Source organism: Sinocyclocheilus rhinocerous, unplaced genomic scaffold, assembly GCF_001515625.1.
Source record: "Sinocyclocheilus rhinocerous isolate Xijiao unplaced genomic scaffold, SAMN03320098_v1.1 scaffold1295, whole genome shotgun sequence".
In the NCBI taxonomy this organism is placed as follows: Eukaryota; Metazoa; Chordata; class Actinopteri; order Cypriniformes; family Cyprinidae; genus Sinocyclocheilus; species Sinocyclocheilus rhinocerous.
Genome location: NW_015660499.1, coordinates 34,952 through 53,333, shown reverse-complemented (window position 1 = coordinate 53,333; position 18,382 = coordinate 34,952). Strand labels below are relative to the sequence as shown.

The window sequence follows — 18,382 nt, the reverse complement described above, 5'->3', positions numbered from 1 at the left end:
CAATTGGTTCTTTTGTGATTTTTCATTAACATTAAACTTCTGGCAACAGATCTTGGCATGCCATATTTGAACAAATGTGAAAGAACTTTACATTTTTATTAACTAAACACAGCATAGCCCATAATTCGCATTCACATTAAAAAATATAATGCTTCAAAACAAATCACGCCAGATTACAAATGAAATTGGTTCTAGCATGACTGGTAATTGACAACAAACTTCTTGCAATACACTGACGTGCCATATTTTAATGTAGCTCTTTAATTTCATTTTATATTTGCATATACACATAAACACTTCAAGACAAGACACCAGTTTCCATTCCAAAATTTACAAATGTAACTAGATGATTTGTCATCGACGTCAAACTTCGTGCAACACATCCTGATGTGCCATATCTTAATGTAAAAGATGACAGAATTTTCCAAATTTCCATTTGATTTTTTTTTTGCTAAGTTTTAAATAGTTCACCTCCTTCAAAAAAATAATCTAAAATAAAAGATCCGACCAATATACCAAGCTATTATAAGCCAACAAGAACTACAAATAATACAATTATCAAATCGGGCCAAAAATAACAGCAGTAGTCACTCTTGAAAGATATGAAGATCTCGAAAGTTCGCCTTACCTTTGGTGGGTCATAGAGCTCCAGCTGGTATTTCTCACTAGCGGTGTGCTCGTTGATCCTCCTGACCTGCAGGTGGCAGCGCAGCCAAAGTGGGGGCGTGTCTGAGATAGTGTCATCCACCTCCAGGTACCGCAGCTGCCCCTCTTTACAAACACTTCCTGTCTCTTGCCTCTGTCTCACAGTTCGCAACAGATTCCATCGTTCCCACCGCGCACCCTTCTGCGAAGTGCGATGGGCAGGTACCTGCACAGTCTGAGGTGGGGTTTGAGAGGTGCATTCAACAGTCGCAAAGGGTCCGCCACCCTTGATCGAATCATCCCTTGGGCAACCACCTGAAGGTTCATCAGTTTGGGGGGATTTCTTAAAGAATCGGCATACGCTTTTTCGAAATCCCCTGACGGAAAAGTTGGTTACGTCACTACGGGAAGGGAAGGAAAACAAAGGGGGCGAGTATCGTTCAGACCCAGTCCTCCGCTCCAGGTGTTCGTCTTCCTGGCTATGATGCCGCGTTCTGTGTGTAGTGTCTGCGGGAGAGCATCGCAGCAACTGCTCCTGTTCTCTAGGGATGCCAGCGGCATCTGGTTTGGGCGCCAACACGGCAACTAGCGGAGTCACTCCTGGCCGCATGGTCTCCCGGTAATCCAGCACCCCCGAGAAGGAAGTGATGCGTAAGCGGCCAGTCATGGGTAGCAAGGGAGGAGGCGGTGGTGGCCGCAAGGTGGGTTCTGCATCTTTAGCCACCTCGCAGCTGAAGTGGTGCTGGAAGAGGGCGCTGAACTGCTTCGAGAAACTTTCCGGCGGGACCACATCCTGCACCGGCCGCTCTCTGACGAAGTGCCGGTAGTGCTGGGCAAGTTCTCGGGCCGTGGTGCTGGCATGCAACTCACAGAACTCCCTCCATCCACAAGGAGGTGCTATGGATGGTGCAGTGCTTGTGGTCTGCTGGACAGTGTTACCATTCATTGCAGTAACAAGCACAGCAGGGAATCACTGCGAACAACAGATGAACAACATTAAAAACTGACGGTGCTATATTGCGGCTAGGGTGCAGAATATTTCCAGTACATTTCTGGAAACTTTTCAGAAAGTTTGGAAACGTTCCGGAAATTTAGCTGAAATTTTCTGCCCTGTTGCAACCCTAATTGCAGCAACTAAAGTATATTGTGTATGGCTGCGTTCACAGTATAGCACTGCCTCGAGTTGCTTAATGATAAAATTATCAAGTTCACACTTCATTTAAGCCTTATTTTGAAGCTAATGCAGTATATTCAAGCAAAGGTTAATATGTGGACTCTATGGGTGCTGCATATTTATATAGAAAGTAATTTGCAGTAACAAAACCATACATTATTCCTTTTCATAAGCTACGCTTAAATGCAAACTAATAATATGTTTATAATTGGATTGATGGCTAAATTGGATTGAAAAGTCTTCATGTAAACACCAATCAATTCAACTGAGCTTGATTCAAATGAAATTACAAACAAGTTGAGGGGCGTTGAAGAACTTGGGGATTTAATAACGCAAACCCTCTTTTAACATGAAAAAACTAATGTCAGGATTTACTAAAAACGTGCAGTGAGAAATTAGCGCTTATAAGCATGGACACAGTCATTTTTGCAGCTGCCTTTATTGCATATGCTTTTGTAGGAGTTTCCCTTCCAGAAAAAAAAAATTATGGGAGGAGGAAAGCATTTAAATGAATCACGCAACATCATTTACTACTGTTTTGCGGTAGTCGATTTACTGGTATTTGCACCATTGTTTACCACCCCCCAAAAAAACACGTCTTAACGATTTGAGCCTGTGTTGTTAGTAGATTAAATGTACCTTATTATCATCGGCTGTGCTTTTCTTTATTTTGTGCATTGTCAGTAAATCACCAGCAGAACTTTCTACTCCCATCTGCGCTTTTATAGGATTGCGCTCTCACGCTAATTTGTCCTTTTGAGTAAATCCAGCCCTTAATCTGCCTAACTGGAATATTTTAGCCGTATAAATCTTTGAATCGGAGTTCTTTCCCCCTTGGCTTCGAAAAAGTTGTGTGCATGTGTAGTGCTGTGATGCATGTTTATGCGCATCTTACAAATGTGTGCATATTTATTAATGTTCACAGTAGTTTTAAAGTTAAAACTTTAAACTTTAAAGTATTAAAGTTTTCTCGCGCTGACTTTCTTTGCTTCTAAATGTAGGGACTGGGCACTGTGCTGAAATTTTCTTCAGAACGGAGATTTTTAATCAAAATGTCATAATTCTATCTTCTGGTGAAACTACAGACTTCTCGTGAAATTTGTGGAACTTCTCCAATCAACCAACAACCCTACATTTTATTCAATAATCCTTTCTCATATACGTCACAAAAACAAAAGACAAGATCTGTCATTACTATTGTATTGACCAATCAGCATCCTATCCTCTTTTTAGTCAGAATAAATTCTCTATATTGTGTCAAAGAGATTGGTTTTCATACATCATGTAAAGTTTTGATATTCTAGCGTGTGTGAACAATTCATCTCTTGGTTTACGCTGCGCATCTACTGACGCAGGAATCTGTGTACCGAAACTGTTCAATGAATCCAACTTTCTATGAACGCTAACAAAGCGTATCAGTTTAGCTCATCACCACATCGCTGACGGCATCTCTTCAACTCAGCTGGTACGATACAGATTCTTCACTTTTACTCACTCACCCATTCAGCTCTCCAGTACAGGAAGAGAGTGACTAATATCGCTCAGGCTGTTTTATAACATGCCACAGGTCAGAGGCAGAAATATCTGTAAGGACATCTTTGATGTGAAGAGGAAGACTGAGGAAGTTGAAAGTGTCAAAGACATCTGATACGAGTCACCGACGGGTCCGTGGTTCTCGACGTGGAATCAGCTCGTGAACGTGTGCAGTCCCTCCTTCAGAATCAGATCACAGTTGCCATTTGCAATCTTTTCATTTGATCAAAAGGTTAAAAAAATCCGCACATGGGCTGCACCAGACGTGTTGCGACACAACTGGAACCAATCTCCCCATTCTCGTTCCCCACATCCTCATTTACCAGCGCGCGGCCCTCTCGGACGCCTGTGAACGTTTAACTCTGCGTGAGAAGTAAATGCGTTCTTAAAGTTCCGTTAGAAGCCCTGAAGCATGACAAAATGAAGGTTTAGTACATGAAGAAAGCAATAGATCAGAAAAACCACAACACTTGCATAGTTAGAGAGAAAAAAAAGAGGAGGGGACCATTCTATAGACAGCACCACGCGCTCTGCTGTCTTATTGGGTGACAGGAAGCATTAACCTACACAGGGAGAGGAACACCCATCACACATATAGCTGTTTTCTTTGGTGTGCAAAGCTAAGCCCTTTTTGACAAGACGACCAAAACTGTTCGCAAACATCTTTAAGATGTGTTGCTGGCGCAGTGGTTTGTGCACAAGGCTTCCTTGCTTAAAGGAATGGTTTGCTCAAAAACGCAAATTCTGGCATCACGACCAACGGCTTAAATCACAGTATGATTCATTTTACAACAGTATATATATATATCACAACAGTAATTTTTGATGGAAATCAAACCTAAATGGTTTTATATATTAAATTAACATGTCGTATAGCCAATTCTTTGGTAATGCATCGAGTTAATGGGGTGTCGACGAGGTGGGGAAGTCGTGGCCTAATGGTTAGAGACTTGGACTTGTAACCCGGCGCCGCAGCATAAATGGCTGCCCACTGCTCCGGGTGTGTGTTCACGGTGTGTGTGCACTTTAGATGGGTTAAATGCAGAGCACTAATTCCAAGTATGGGTCACCATACTTGGCCATGTCACGTCACTTAATTAATTACAGGTTATTTTCTGCTTTAATTTTTGAACTTTATGTGCGCAAACTAAAAGACAAGATCACTCAAGAGCAATTCACACAAAATGCATTTTTGCATTTAAAATGCAAGATGCAGGAAAGTGTAATGGAAGATTTGGGCATCATTTATATTCCCTCTTGTCATTGCCAACCTGGTGTTCTTTCACCAAATACAAACTTTTGTGTTCCACAAGTCATGCAATAATGTTCTATTTCATCAACCAGCAAGACTTTCTTGGTCAGCCAGCACCAGACTAGCACCTAACCAGCCTGGAAAGTCATAAGCTGATGTTTTCAGCAGAATGCATGACATGCGTGGTGTTTACAGCACGGGCTGTCCCGCGGAGCGTGTGCTCTCGCCTCGCGCACTCGTGCTGTTATTCAGCGCAGATGCCGTGTGACGCGGTCCCGCCCCCTGCGCTGGCCCCCGGGTGTTCGTTCTATCAGTGATCATCCGGCCCACTAATGACTCAGCAACCTCCAAACAGAATAACATCACTTCCTCTCTGCCATCTCTTTTTCCCTTCCTCATCCCTCACGTGCATGCATGTTAAATTCCCGTTCTTGCAATAGCCCATCATTCTGCTTTCTTTTTATCCTCACTGCACTATTGCACCAATCTTTTTTAACCTCCACTCACGCAGCCACTTCATTGTTCTCATACTTTAAACCCATTTCCTGTTTCACGCCATTAGCTTATTCACTTCACGCATTAATCTTTTCCTCTCTCCATATACTTTTCACTTTGTAGCCTTTACTAACCTGGTAATGCTCTTTCTGGGCTTAAAAGTAAGTCTTTTACATTATTTTACAACAGCATAATCCATAATATAGTTATTTTTACATAAATGAACACCAAATTGTTTTATAAATTAAATAATCATGTGGTAACGCCAATGTTTTTGATAATTCACTGAATTAAATATTTTTCATATGAAAATTACAGTTCATTTGGCTATTTTACATTTGTATTTGGAACATGATGGATGCAAACCAAAAAAATAAAATAAATAAAAAATCACCATTATTCAGATCAAATGAGTGGGGCCGTTCACACCAAATGCAGTTTTGCATTTAAATACACATTGTATCTTTTACATGTGTATCATATACATACACATTTTTTGTATCATACGAAAGACAACGCAAATGGCACAAGATGTGAGTGCAATGGTCAAAGATGTCCATGTAGCGTATGTTTACATAGAAAACAATGGAAAAGCAGTGCAGTGGAATTTTAAAAACGTGTTCTGTATGAACGGTCACTAAATCTGGCATCAGTACAAATGCATCTTCATGATATACAAAATATGATTTAAAAACAGCATTAAAAACATTGCAAATAACTAAGTCTCTAACACTTGTGAGTCATCACTGTGATTGGCTGCTGTGGTTGGTTGCCACGCCATTGCTATGTGGTTGTTAAGGTGCCCTGATTGTTTTTAGTCGTTGCTACTGTATGTAGTTGTTATTGTGTTGATAGGTAAATCTAATAATGTTGATAAATCTAATAATCAATAACTACCACTTTTCATATCACCAAAAGTATCTGCTAGTATGTTATATAAACAAGTATATAGGCTACATGTACACACACATATTATAGGGATTATTAAAGTAGTTTGAGTTTATGAAAAATCATGAATTAAATGACGACTTGTAACTTTACTCTTATAATGTGAAAGAGATTAACAGATTAACACTGTTTTGAAATTTCCGATGAAAAAACAAAAAAAGTAATTTTTTCATCCTCATGCCAAAAAAAAAAAAAAAGATTCAAACCATTAATATTAAACATAAATCTGAGCTAATATATTTGTGTACGTTTAACAGATATCATGGACAAAATGAACCACTACAAATCCACTGCTCTATTAACATTAACAGTCTCAAGCACACACACACACACCATTTAGAATCATCATTCAAGCTAAACACTTCTTCAGCTTAGTGCACTGGTGTAATTTCCGTGCTTTGTATTCCAATTCGACTTTAAGTCCATTACAGCTGCAACTTCTAAATCCCTGGCTGGGGTCTTTGGAAGCTCAACACACACAGCGAGTTTCCTGTACTGTAGGGTCGTGATAATAAAAGCAGTGCCCAGATGATACCGAGTCTCAGAAACTGATTTCATACACGTAATTTAGCTGAATCAGAGAAAATGCAAACCTCATGTCTGCTTCCTCCTCATGACTCGACGAGAGCGTGCAAAAAACACGGAACGAACAATTCGCACAAGCATGAGAACTTTATAACGAGACACAAAAATAAAGAGTGCGGGAAGCAGACAGGCAGTGGGCTTATTCACAGAGACAGGAAATCCTGCCCTGCCTTAGTGACCACTTTCTTATACACACACACATACTATTCACACGCAGATATGAACTTTGACTTCAAGGTTTTAGGTGTGACAGGTCTGGTAGTTAAAGCAAAACTTAAATAAGTCGTTGAGGTGGGGTCGATATCACAGGACAAAATCACTGAAGGACAAGACCATATCTTTACATTTAAAATTGGGCTTCCAGTAATTTTGTGCAATTAATTATTACAATAAATCATTTACACAATTAATAACGCCCCCTGATTTGTAGGTAATGACATTATAAAGTATATCCCTTCCTAATCTCACCATCGGAGCAATTTATGTTTGAAGTTCCACCATTTTTTTGGAAGTGCGCGTGCAACTAACCTTGCCAAATTTATCAACCACAGCCACACTACTGTAAATGAAAATAGATGAATGAAACAAAGTGAGACACGTTTTTCTAAGTTACCTACTTTTAACTCTTTAAAAAGCCATTAATGGCGTAAGATGCTGAAAAACAGCGAGGCACACCTCAAAGATGCGCAAACAAGTCCAGTGTTAAAGGTCTACCTTGGCCAGACCAACAAACCTGACTGTAAAATGGATCACTAGGGAATGAAAGCCAGTGTTAAAGAAGCTGTATGTAATTTGTCTGTAGTAGCTAAAGCATAAAAATATCATAATACATTTCAAGATATTTAGGAAATATGCTAATTTAACATACTTGTTTCTCTGGAAATCAATGCTACAGCCAGTTATTCTACTTTGAAATGTGTATTCCGTGTCGGTATGTCTGTTTTTGTTTTGGTCTGTGTGACTCCGCCCACTGCCATATTATAGCCCTGGAAGCCAACAAATGAACTGGGTCAGAGATTGCAGATTCCACCCGACCTAAAAAGCCTCGACATCCATCTAAAAAGCACTATGGCCAGAGGCATATTAAAATGCGGAAAAATCAAATGATAAAAGTATAGTGTAAAGCTTGTCAACTTCCATTGTCAGTTATGATCGTTCCTGTTGCACGTCCTCAAGTGAAATACAAGTGACTTTTGCCCGTGCAAAAATCTCAGTCACAATGCTAGGGTGTTTGTAGGTGGTTACTAGGGTTTTCTGGGTGGTTGCTTTCTGGCCCAAATCAAAACAGCCCAAAGTCTCTATTATATTTTGGGGCCTGATTCACAAAACATCCTTAAGGATGGGAAAAAAGTCGGCGCCGATTAGGCCCGTCACGATAACAGCTTTTTGTTGTGCGATATATTGCCCCAGAAATAATTGCGATAAGCGATATTATTGTCATTTTAAAGACTGAATATATAATCATAATGTAACAGCATAATAATGCAAGAAGGCCTACACGCTTCCAAATGACAACAAACTTTTAATTTTTAAGAATATTTAGATCATGGAAATTAAGTATCAAAACATTAGATACCTTAAAAAACCTGAATAAATAGTAAATAAACATTTTCTAACAAAAAGTGCAAAGTAACAAGTAGAAAGAAAAAAAACTTCCATCTACAGATTTTTCCCTAACCTTCTTTTCTCTGTAAATGAAGGGTGCACACTATTGCTGAAAAACACAATCACTACTTAGCAGTCAGATGTCCGTATGCACAAAGGCACAGACCTCTAAACAAGGCCATATCAGCAGATGAAACTTTTATTTGTAGAAGCATTTTTTAAATTTAAACGAGCACCTCATGACTACATCACGTTATGTTTGAGAAGCTGCAAAAGACACAGGCACAAGTGGAATGTACAAAACATTAATTTTTAAGTAAATATAATGGGCGATATATTGCGTCACCAAAAATTATTGAGGTCATATACATATATTGCGCGATAAGTCGATATATTGATTATTGCGACAGGCCTAGCGCCAATAACCTCGTGGTTAGTACGTCGACATACAGCGCTACTGCGCTCAAGGTGACCCGAGTTCGATTCCTGTCTCGAGGTCCTTTGCTGATCCCGCTCCCCTCTCTCCTCCCAGTGCTTTCCTGTCGTCTCTCTACTGTCCTATCTCAATAAAAGGCATAAAAAGCCCATAAAATAGCTTTAAAAAAAGAATGGGAGGGGGGAAAAAAAACTATTTTTGCTTGTCAAGATGTTTTACTCTTGTTGTATTGAATCTGTCATTACTTTCTCATTTGTGTGTTGGTATGGGTCACTAAACGTTAAAAACAGAAACAGATTGCAGGGTATTGTTAAAGTGTGTGGTAAGATTGTTGGCACCACTTTAAATGATTTGAACGACTTGTATAAGGCTAGGACTTTGAAGAAGGCTGAGTTAATTATGATTATTATGATCCAAGCCATCCCTTGCAGAATGTTTTTAAGTTGCTTCCTTCTACTCGCAGATATTATTTGCCTTTATGTAGGACCAATAGATTTAAAAATTATTTTATACCAGCTGCCATTGGCTTTTTAAATTATAAATAATTTTATGTATATTATTAATGGAAGTCATAGTTTTTTGTCTGTGTTGTGGTTGCTTGTTTGTTGTTTGCATATGGTTTACTGTTGGCTGTAAAACAAATTGCCCTTCGGGGATAATAAAGTTGACCTTGACCTTGACCTAAACTTGACATAATTTTAACACCAGCGACTTAAGACTGGTTTTGTGGTCCAGGGTCACATTTTAGGTCGAGTGACACTAGATTTTGCTGATGTGATACTGTGTTTAACTCTTTCCCCGCCATTGACGAGTTGTCTCGTCTTTTAGAAGACAACGCTTCCCGCCAAAGATGAGTTTTTACGGCTTTTCAGGTTTTCACTGTTATACACTAGGGGGGCTATTACACATCTTCTGTACGAGTACAAAACCTCCCGAACAAAAACACATGTGTACAGGATGGAGAAACGAGCGATCTCTTATGTAAACTGATGCATATGAAAAATAATGCGATCATCAGCAATGGCAGCATATAAATGAAAACTGCATAATGTTACGGAGTAAAATGTTGATCCAGGAAGTGGTATATGTCTGTGCAAGCTTTGGCGGTGTTGATAGAAGCGATTTACTGGATTTATGCTTTGATAATCGTACTGAATATTACCCAGATGTAGTTTTTGATAAAAATGTGATTTTCTCACCTTTTTGCTCAAAATTATGCATTTTTATGAAACCTACCTATATGCAAGTGTTGATAAAATAAGAATGCATTAAGCTAGAAAACTGATTTATTTATTTTTTTTAAGTAGAGGCTCTGATCTTTATTTTGGTGTATTGCATATTCAAATATTCATACAGCAAAATATTCTGGAGGCCATCAAATTTTAGTGAAAATCATCAAAATCGCTGGCGGTGGCTGGCAACTTTTTTCAAAAATGCTGGCGGGGAAAGAGTTAATTAAAAAAAGATGTTTTTAACAAAATATTTGTGAAATTAGTCAAGAATTTTCCAAAAAATGCACTTGAATCATTCTTACGATTTCTAATTAGAATTTATTTCAAGAAATACGTTAATCTCTGGTCATTTTGACCCAGGGAGGATTGGACTAAAAATGACTGACTTTGCTATAACTACTTCAACCCCGCAAAAAGTGATTTTTTTTTTTCTTTTCTTTTCTCTTTTCCCCCACATTGTTACTGTTCCTGGTTAAAAATCACTGACCAAAAAAAAAATGCTTACAAATGTCTCATTATGCTATAATATTACCAAATATTGGATTCAATCTTTTAATTAGCACAGGTTTTGCATTTCTTTTAGGAGCTGATTGATCGTAGGCCTCACTGGTCTGAGATTATTTTCATAAATCCGGCCCCTGGTCTATAAATAATAAAATATGTCTTCCATGTAGGTTCTTCATCCTCTGTGTGAAAATCATATTCTGACTGATTTGAGGTCCGTAGCACAAACTACCATAAACTTTGAACACAGCCCTAATTCTACATTTGAGCAACAGCACTAGTGATGCTTGCTTTAGCACAGAGCACTTATTATACGCACTTAGTGGGAGGCATTCCAAAGTGTGCCTTCAAATGAGCAAAAACACATTACAACACCTCAGTGGCACTCAACGATGTCTGTGCATCTGCTAGACAAACTTTCAGCATCGCCAAACACACAATGACAGCATTCTTGACTCGACCGCAAACATGATACAAAGCTACCTTGTCATTTTCTCTCCTGCTGGCACAAGCCCATTCAATAGCCGTTCTTTTTCTCCCTGACACCAGCATGCACAAAACACCAAACAAGAGGGCAGAAAAGTGCATAAACTGAGGCTTTGCACCCTTTCATGAGGCTGCACAGCCCGAGGAGGTTGATCAAAAGGAAGTGCATGTACACACATGCGTGCACACACACACACACACACACACAAAAGAAACGCGCTACTCTGAGCATTTAAGGCTCCTTCGACCATATCACACAGTCACATCGCGACACACTGTTCCCCTATGGGTGGGAGTTGAGGGGCCAGCGAGTGTGGGAACGGGGGGATTCTTAGAGCCAGAGATGAACGCATGATGCAACGGAATCCCCTGTTCTATATGTGAGCATGCAGCATCAGCACTTCTCTGTACTCGGCTGTACATTCGAAAGATCTAAGAAGGGTTAAGTTCGTATACACCCAACGTCTAGACACAAAAAACTGAAACTGTACTGATGCATGTTATAAATATCACACAGGGTAGGGCTGCACGATAAATCGAAATGGAATCGAGATCGCGATTCGACAGAAGCTGCGATTGTCATGCGTATCTTTCAGTGAAGCACTGTTCTGTGATCAGCAGTTAATCTCCATCCAAAGGCCAGAGGGCGCTCTCGCGCTGAAACTCCAAATACGCCTCGGAGAAGTGACTAAGAACGTGACTAATAAACACACGACTACGGCAATATACGGTTTATCTGAGTTCTTATTATTATAATTTTCATTAAAATAAAGTATATTTATAATGCAATGCCTTTATCACTGCTTAAATACTATGAAATATGCTGCGTGCCTTATTCTGTGTAAGAAGCCACATCATCTCACAGAAGGATTTATTTCAAACACTTGACTGACTTTATGAAGTGAGTAAAAATATGTTATTAAATGTGGTATTTTCACATTCTTTCAGATGGAGCAGCATTTACTTCACAGAGCCGTAGTTCACTGAGAAGCTATGCAAACAGCTGTCATTATCGCGAACGATTTCTTTTGCGTTACTTGTCAGTGAACTACGGCTCTGTGTAGTAAATGCTGCTCCATCTGAAAGCACGTAATGATGATTTCCTGCTGATTACAGAACCGGCATTACTGGTATTTTCACATGCTTTCAGATGGAGCAGCATTTACTTCACAGAGCCGTAGTTCACTGAGAAGCTATGCAAACAGCTGTCATTATCGCGAACGATTTCTTTTGCGTTACTTGTCAGTGAACTACGGCTCTGTGTAGTAAATTCTGCTCCATCTGAAAGCATGTGATGATGATTTCCTGCTGATTACAGAACCGGCATTACTATCAAAATGCGCATGACAATCGCATTCGATTAATCGTGCAGCCCTAACACAGGGTCCAAACTTAACACTCGCAAAAATTCCAAATGAGAGTATCATTTTAAATAACAACCATTAGAAAATACAACAGTACATGGTTTATTTTTTATGTTTCAGCTGCTTGACACAAAAAAGGTCTTTTTAAGGAAGCTAAATGGCTCTATTGTTAAAAGGACACTGATATATGCAAACTACATTTTTGTGGGCTGTTACAAATATTTTCTGCAAGTTACTTTTTTTCAATTTCCAGGCCAGGTGTGGTACAAAGTTAACTCTGGACCCTGATCATGCCAAATAAAGTGTACTAAATATTAAAAAAGTACAAAATAATCAGCTAATGAATTTTGCATCAGAATTAGTCTCCTCGGTCGCACTTTCTCTGCCTATTTTACACAACTTCCGGTAGTAACAACACACTGGATTTGTTGTCAGGTTTATATAAGGTACAACTAATCAATGTATTTGCCAAAGTTTGTTTTGTTTTGATTATTGTGGTATAATCTAATCCAGTGTTTCCCAACCTTTTTTTAGTCGCGGCACCCTTTGGAAATTTTAACAAACTTGTGGCACCCTACAAAATCAATTTTGTCACAATATTTGAATTTCTAACTTCGATGTGATAATTTGAAAGCATAGATATTAACATAGCGGTTAGCAGATCAATTAATGAGAGGGCAGCGTTACCAGAGTTGCCCATATACCACACCATGTTACAACACAGTAGGGCTATTGCAGACAGAATCAATACTGTACTACATCGATGTTTCCTGTCGGCTCAATTTTTGAGTGGACTTTGCTGTTCCAATGAGCATGAACGGTATACGAGTGGAGCGACTGAGCGGAGCGCACACGCATAGAAGCGGGATAAAACGCAGAGCGTCACACCACGTTAAAGTGAAACCTGAGCGGTGAACTAATTTTCGGCAGCCGAAATTTTGGTGCATCTCTAATTATTGGCGACATCAGAAATGGATATTATATAATAGATGCTTTTTTGAACATTTTAGCAATTTAAAAATATTAAAAAAGGATTTTTTACTTTGCTCTCGACAGACGGCACCCCGGTTGGGAAACACTGATCTAATCTATTAATATCTCATATGAACCTGCATCTAAACAAAATGTGGTGGGTCACTATATAAGCACTTCCTGTCTAAGTAGGCGTTTGCAGAATAAGCTGCGATATGGACCAGACTTATGCCGTTTAGTCAAAGGTAAAGGTTTGGTTATGTGAGATTTATTTGTTTATTTAGGCGTGGATTATCTGGTCATGAGTGATAAATACTATTCATATGAGATTGTTTGCATTGTTTTCTCGACTGTACAGTTAATAGAAGTGATAGTTCATACTGACCTTGTTAATATATAATGAACGTTCAATATTGCGTGCACACACACACACACATACATATATATATATATATATATATATATATATAATTTACACTCTCAAGTCAAACGACATAAACTAAGAAGAGTTTACACTCGGTAGATGCTACCTAAGCCCTTCACAATTTACGATTTGTATTAAAGCCATAACATCTGCCTGACATAAACATCACAAACTGATCCAGAGGCCCAGATGATGAAATCATATCGGGTGTGAACTCATTTGCATACACATGTTCACGAGCCCATTTCACATGTGCATGCAATTGAGTGTATCTCATATTATTATTATTATTATTATTATCATCATTAACAACAATAATAATAAAATACATCAAAAACGGAAATAAAAGCAGTAGCCTGATACAGACGTATATTTGACAAACCTATTTGCATAAACGTGCACGAGCCCATTTAATGTGTATGCAAATAAGCTTGTCATATTATTTTATTATTGTTATTTAAAAATATCATAAACTTGAGTAAAAGCAGCGTTTCCAGCGTCGCCTAAAAAGCACATCTGCATAAAGTCATGCATACACGTTCACGAGTCTATTTCGCATGAGTATGCAAATGAGCTCGCTTTACATTATTATTATAAATAATAATAAAAAGAATGTATATTATGTGCAACAAAAAAAATACGGCTTAATCACCGGCCTTAAATAGATCCCATTAAGATACTTCTGAGCGGGCGTGAACGCATGAGCACGTGCAGTTTTTTTTTTTTTATTCTTAAAATAATTTTGCCACGCTTACTTTAATCGCCCATTCGAAATGACGCAAATTCTAAGAAACCGTACGTAATTCACGTATTTTTCGGACCGAGCCAGACGCGCGCTGTAAAACGGCGTGATCCCTTTAAGGATTCTTTCTGCCACTCGCGTGCCAGAGTCAAGTTCATTATAACTTTGCGAGGGAAGGCAGCAGCGCATAACCTCAACACTCAATACATGAGTTACACGAAACTATGAATGCACAAGCCCAACTTTCATAATAATTACTGCGGTGTCATAACTGCTGGAGAGCAGAGACAGGAGACCCCCCTCTCGGCTCAAACTCTCACGTTCTGCGTTATCTGCGCTGACCAAGAAACTTCTGGCCCGAAAGAGTCGGGATTATTTGTCACTCACAGTTAACCTTTTGCTGAATCCTGTTAAACACATTTACATGCTGCCAGAGAGAGCCGTGACAAATATTAAACATGACTTGCCTGCCAGCCGTGATGTCCGTTACTTTCTCTGGCATGTTGGATGCGCGCAACAACAGCCCTGCGTAAACTTTCAGGAAGGAAAAAAAACCCCCCACAAACTTTCCATGGACACAGCGACAACAAGCGACGAACAATCCTTGACGTTGCGAGACATCTGAGCTTCCGGCAAAATAAAAGTCCCATTACGTGTGAGAAGCCAGCCATGTGGTGTCTGTAACCTTCTTAATTATTATTATCTCTATATATGATATACGTAATATTTCACAACAGAAAATAGTGTAATCACATATATATATATATATAACATATAGATAATATAACTTTTTTTTTTTTTGCCGTTCACTAAAATGTGAAAAGCCAGTCAGTTACTAATAGCTCATACAAATTGCACGCATAATTGTAAATTGTAAAAAAATAAATGTTTACGATAGTTGGAAGCATAGCATTTAACATCATCGGACGCTACTTTCACTATTTGACATATCTCAATTTAATGTAGCGCTTTGGGACTTTTATTTTAAAAACAGCTTCAAGTTCAGTGCTTACTTTGTGGCTTCACGTGATAGATTTTGAAGTTTCCGTCGTCAAATGTATGATGTCCATTAAAAGCGTGTTACTAGCTGTGAGATAGTATAAAATTGTATGAAAATGTATGAAATCTTCAGCGTAGAAAAAAAATACTCCACAGTTGTACAATCCACTCTAAACTTAATGTTTACTTTCATGTCCTTGTAAAAGGTCATGAAGAGCATAATGTTAAAGTGTACGTTTCATGATTTATTTTTTATTATGCACATTAATTTATTTCTTTACATATTAAAGAAATGTACAGGAAATTTGACTACAGTACGTTTCAGAAACCATCCATCAAATAATGCTTCTCCATACAAAAAAATTAAATAAAAATAAATAAATAAATACAAAATTAAATTAATTACATGGAGATTTCTAACTAATGCAATGACAGGATCTGTGCGTGAAACCTTTATGCACAGTAATGCTATTAAAGAAATGTACAGGACATTTTACTACAGTACGTTTCAGAAACCATCCATCAAATAATGCTTCTCCATACAAAAAAAAATAAATAAAAAAAAATAAATAAATACAAAATTAAATTAATTACATGGAGATTTCTAACTAATGCAATGACAGGATATGTGCGTGAAACCTTTATGCACAGTAATGTTGAGCCATCTTGTGGTGAGACTGTGGGACTTCACGTTTTTATTAAAAAACAAAACGCTATACATATTTTATGAGGATGCTCATCTTTATTTGACTCATTTGAAAACATTAAACGTACATTCTTGTTTCCTTCAAATTTAATATTCTACGCAATGTAATTTTCAAAGGCCGTTTTGACCAAACATTCAGATCTGGTTATTGCAATACAACCTTATTCAGCAACAAGTTAACTTTATTGCAGTTGTTGTCATTTTACTATCAGTACCTGGTTAATACACAAGCTGTTTATCCACATTCATCTCTTATTTGCTGGTGTTTTCCTATTTGCATTGTGGAATCTAACACAGTGTTTTAGATGAAATCTGAAGGCACTGCGGTTGGACAGCCACGTATCCCATTTAGTGTCACTATAGGTTAAATCTCCCCAAATATGATTATAGGATTGCACACAATTTGTACCATTAAAATGCATTTACAAAAGCCATTAATAAGTTGTCTGTATATATTCGATAACGTATTAAATGTTGGTCACAGTATGATGATGACTATAATTGGTCAGTTTTAAAAGGCAAGGCAAAGCATTAACAAGCTTATTGGCAAGAATGATAATATATCATTAAGCATAGCAAAGCTTAACCTAAAATAGAATAACCGTGTATTAGAGCTGCTTAGAAAAAAGATCCATCAACAGAAGGTTACATGTTAGCTGGTTAGTTAGACAAGTCCATTGTCTGAGACACTATTACATACTTTAAAGTTAGAAATCATTTTGGCAATTATGTTTTTGGCAGGTTGGATTGTAGATCTCGTGAAATGCAGCATAAAATTCACTGCCAAAAATCTTGGGATACATCTAACTTTTTGTGCTGTTAAGCAATATTTTGTTTTGCTACTTTATATTGTAAAATGATTACAAATTGCCATAGACCAGCTTTGGCACTGTAATACTTAACATTCAAGTGTCTGTGAATCTGAAAATCAGGTATTTTTATCAAGACAAACATTGTGAAAAAGGAAATTCATGTTGTTATGCAAGTAAGAGACCTAAAAAAACAAACAAAAAAAAAACAAATGAGAAGGAAATGTCAAGTCACTTCAACATGAGGTTCTAGGAAAATCCCAAAATGAATCTAAGTGCGAGAATTTATAGGAATAGTTCATCCAAAAAAAGAAGACAGCATCATCATTTACTCATTCTCATGTCGTTCCAAACCAGCATCACTTTCTTGCTTCAACGAACACAAAAGAAGAAGTTTGGCTGAACATCCAGAATGCTCTTTTTTTACAACGGGGACTGGGACTGTCAAGCTCCAAAAATAACTTAAAGCACCATAAATGTAGTCCATACAACCTATGCACCAAATCTGAGTATTGTAAAGTCATAAATCTTTGTGTGCCAAATTTTTAATTTTCACTTAAAAAATCTTGCATCAAGGTGCATCAAGACACATGATGCAAGGTTTAATGTCAACGAGATGTGAGAAGCAATGTTTGACATCATATAACATCAAACCTTGAGAAACATGCAAAAACACAAATGTTAGGCTTTTCCTAACACAAAGCTATTATATCGGTTTGTAAGACTTGCACACATCATCATTAGATTTGTTTTTCAAACCTTCCTTGTCTCACAAACTGCTAAGTACAGGAATGTTAAGATTATTTTAAGAGCATCTCTTAATTAAATTAAGTAGCAAACATAGCATAAAGATTGTAAAATTCATTTTTGTGCATTAGTTCAAACTGTGTGTTCTAATGAATCGATTCAAAACTGATTCAATGATTCATTCAGGTCAACTCACAACAAAGTTCAAGGAAATGCAATGTTTTTCATTGTATTAAAGGAATGGTTAATCTCAAAATGAAAACTTGCTTAAAAATTACTCACCCTCAGGCCATCCAAGATGTACATGTTTGTTCGTGCAAACAGATTTGGAAAAATTTAGCATTCCATCACTTGCTCAGCAATGGATCCTCTGCAGTGAATGGGTGCCGTCAGAATGAGTCCAAACAGCTGATAAAAACATCACAATAATCCACAAGTAAAAGTCATCTTGTCTGAATCAGGAGAGAAATATGCACAGATTAAGCACCATTTACAAGTGAAAACAATCCAAAACAATTAAAAACAATGCATCAGTGGTTATGAGGGCTTAACAGGCTTACAAACTTTACGCTTCGCAAGATGTTAGTGTGGATTATTGTGATGTTTTATCAGCTGTTTGGACTCTCATTCTGACGGCACCCATTCACTGCAGAGGATCCACTGGTGAGCAAGTGATGTAATGCTACATTTCTACAAATCTGTTCAGATGAAGAAACAAACTCAT

General features: G+C 38.0%; 1 protein-coding gene across 2 annotated transcripts in view; it reads right to left on the bottom strand.

Annotated features, from left to right (window-relative positions):
- The window catches only part of LOC107725115 (SH2B adapter protein 3), a 41,914-nt gene extending 26,924 nt beyond the window's left edge, over positions 1 to 14,990 (bottom strand). For both annotated transcript variants that reach the window (XM_016534268.1, XM_016534269.1), the window contains exons 1-2: positions 14,865 to 14,990; positions 629 to 1,618 (exon numbers count right to left, since the gene is read on the bottom strand). In XM_016534268.1, the coding sequence (XP_016389754.1) occupies positions 629 to 1,591 (963 nt within the window). In that variant the 5' untranslated portion in view covers positions 1,592 to 1,618; positions 14,865 to 14,990. The remainder of the gene's footprint in view (positions 1 to 628; positions 1,619 to 14,864) is intronic.
- Positions 14,991 to 18,382: the final 3,392 nt, after the last annotated feature.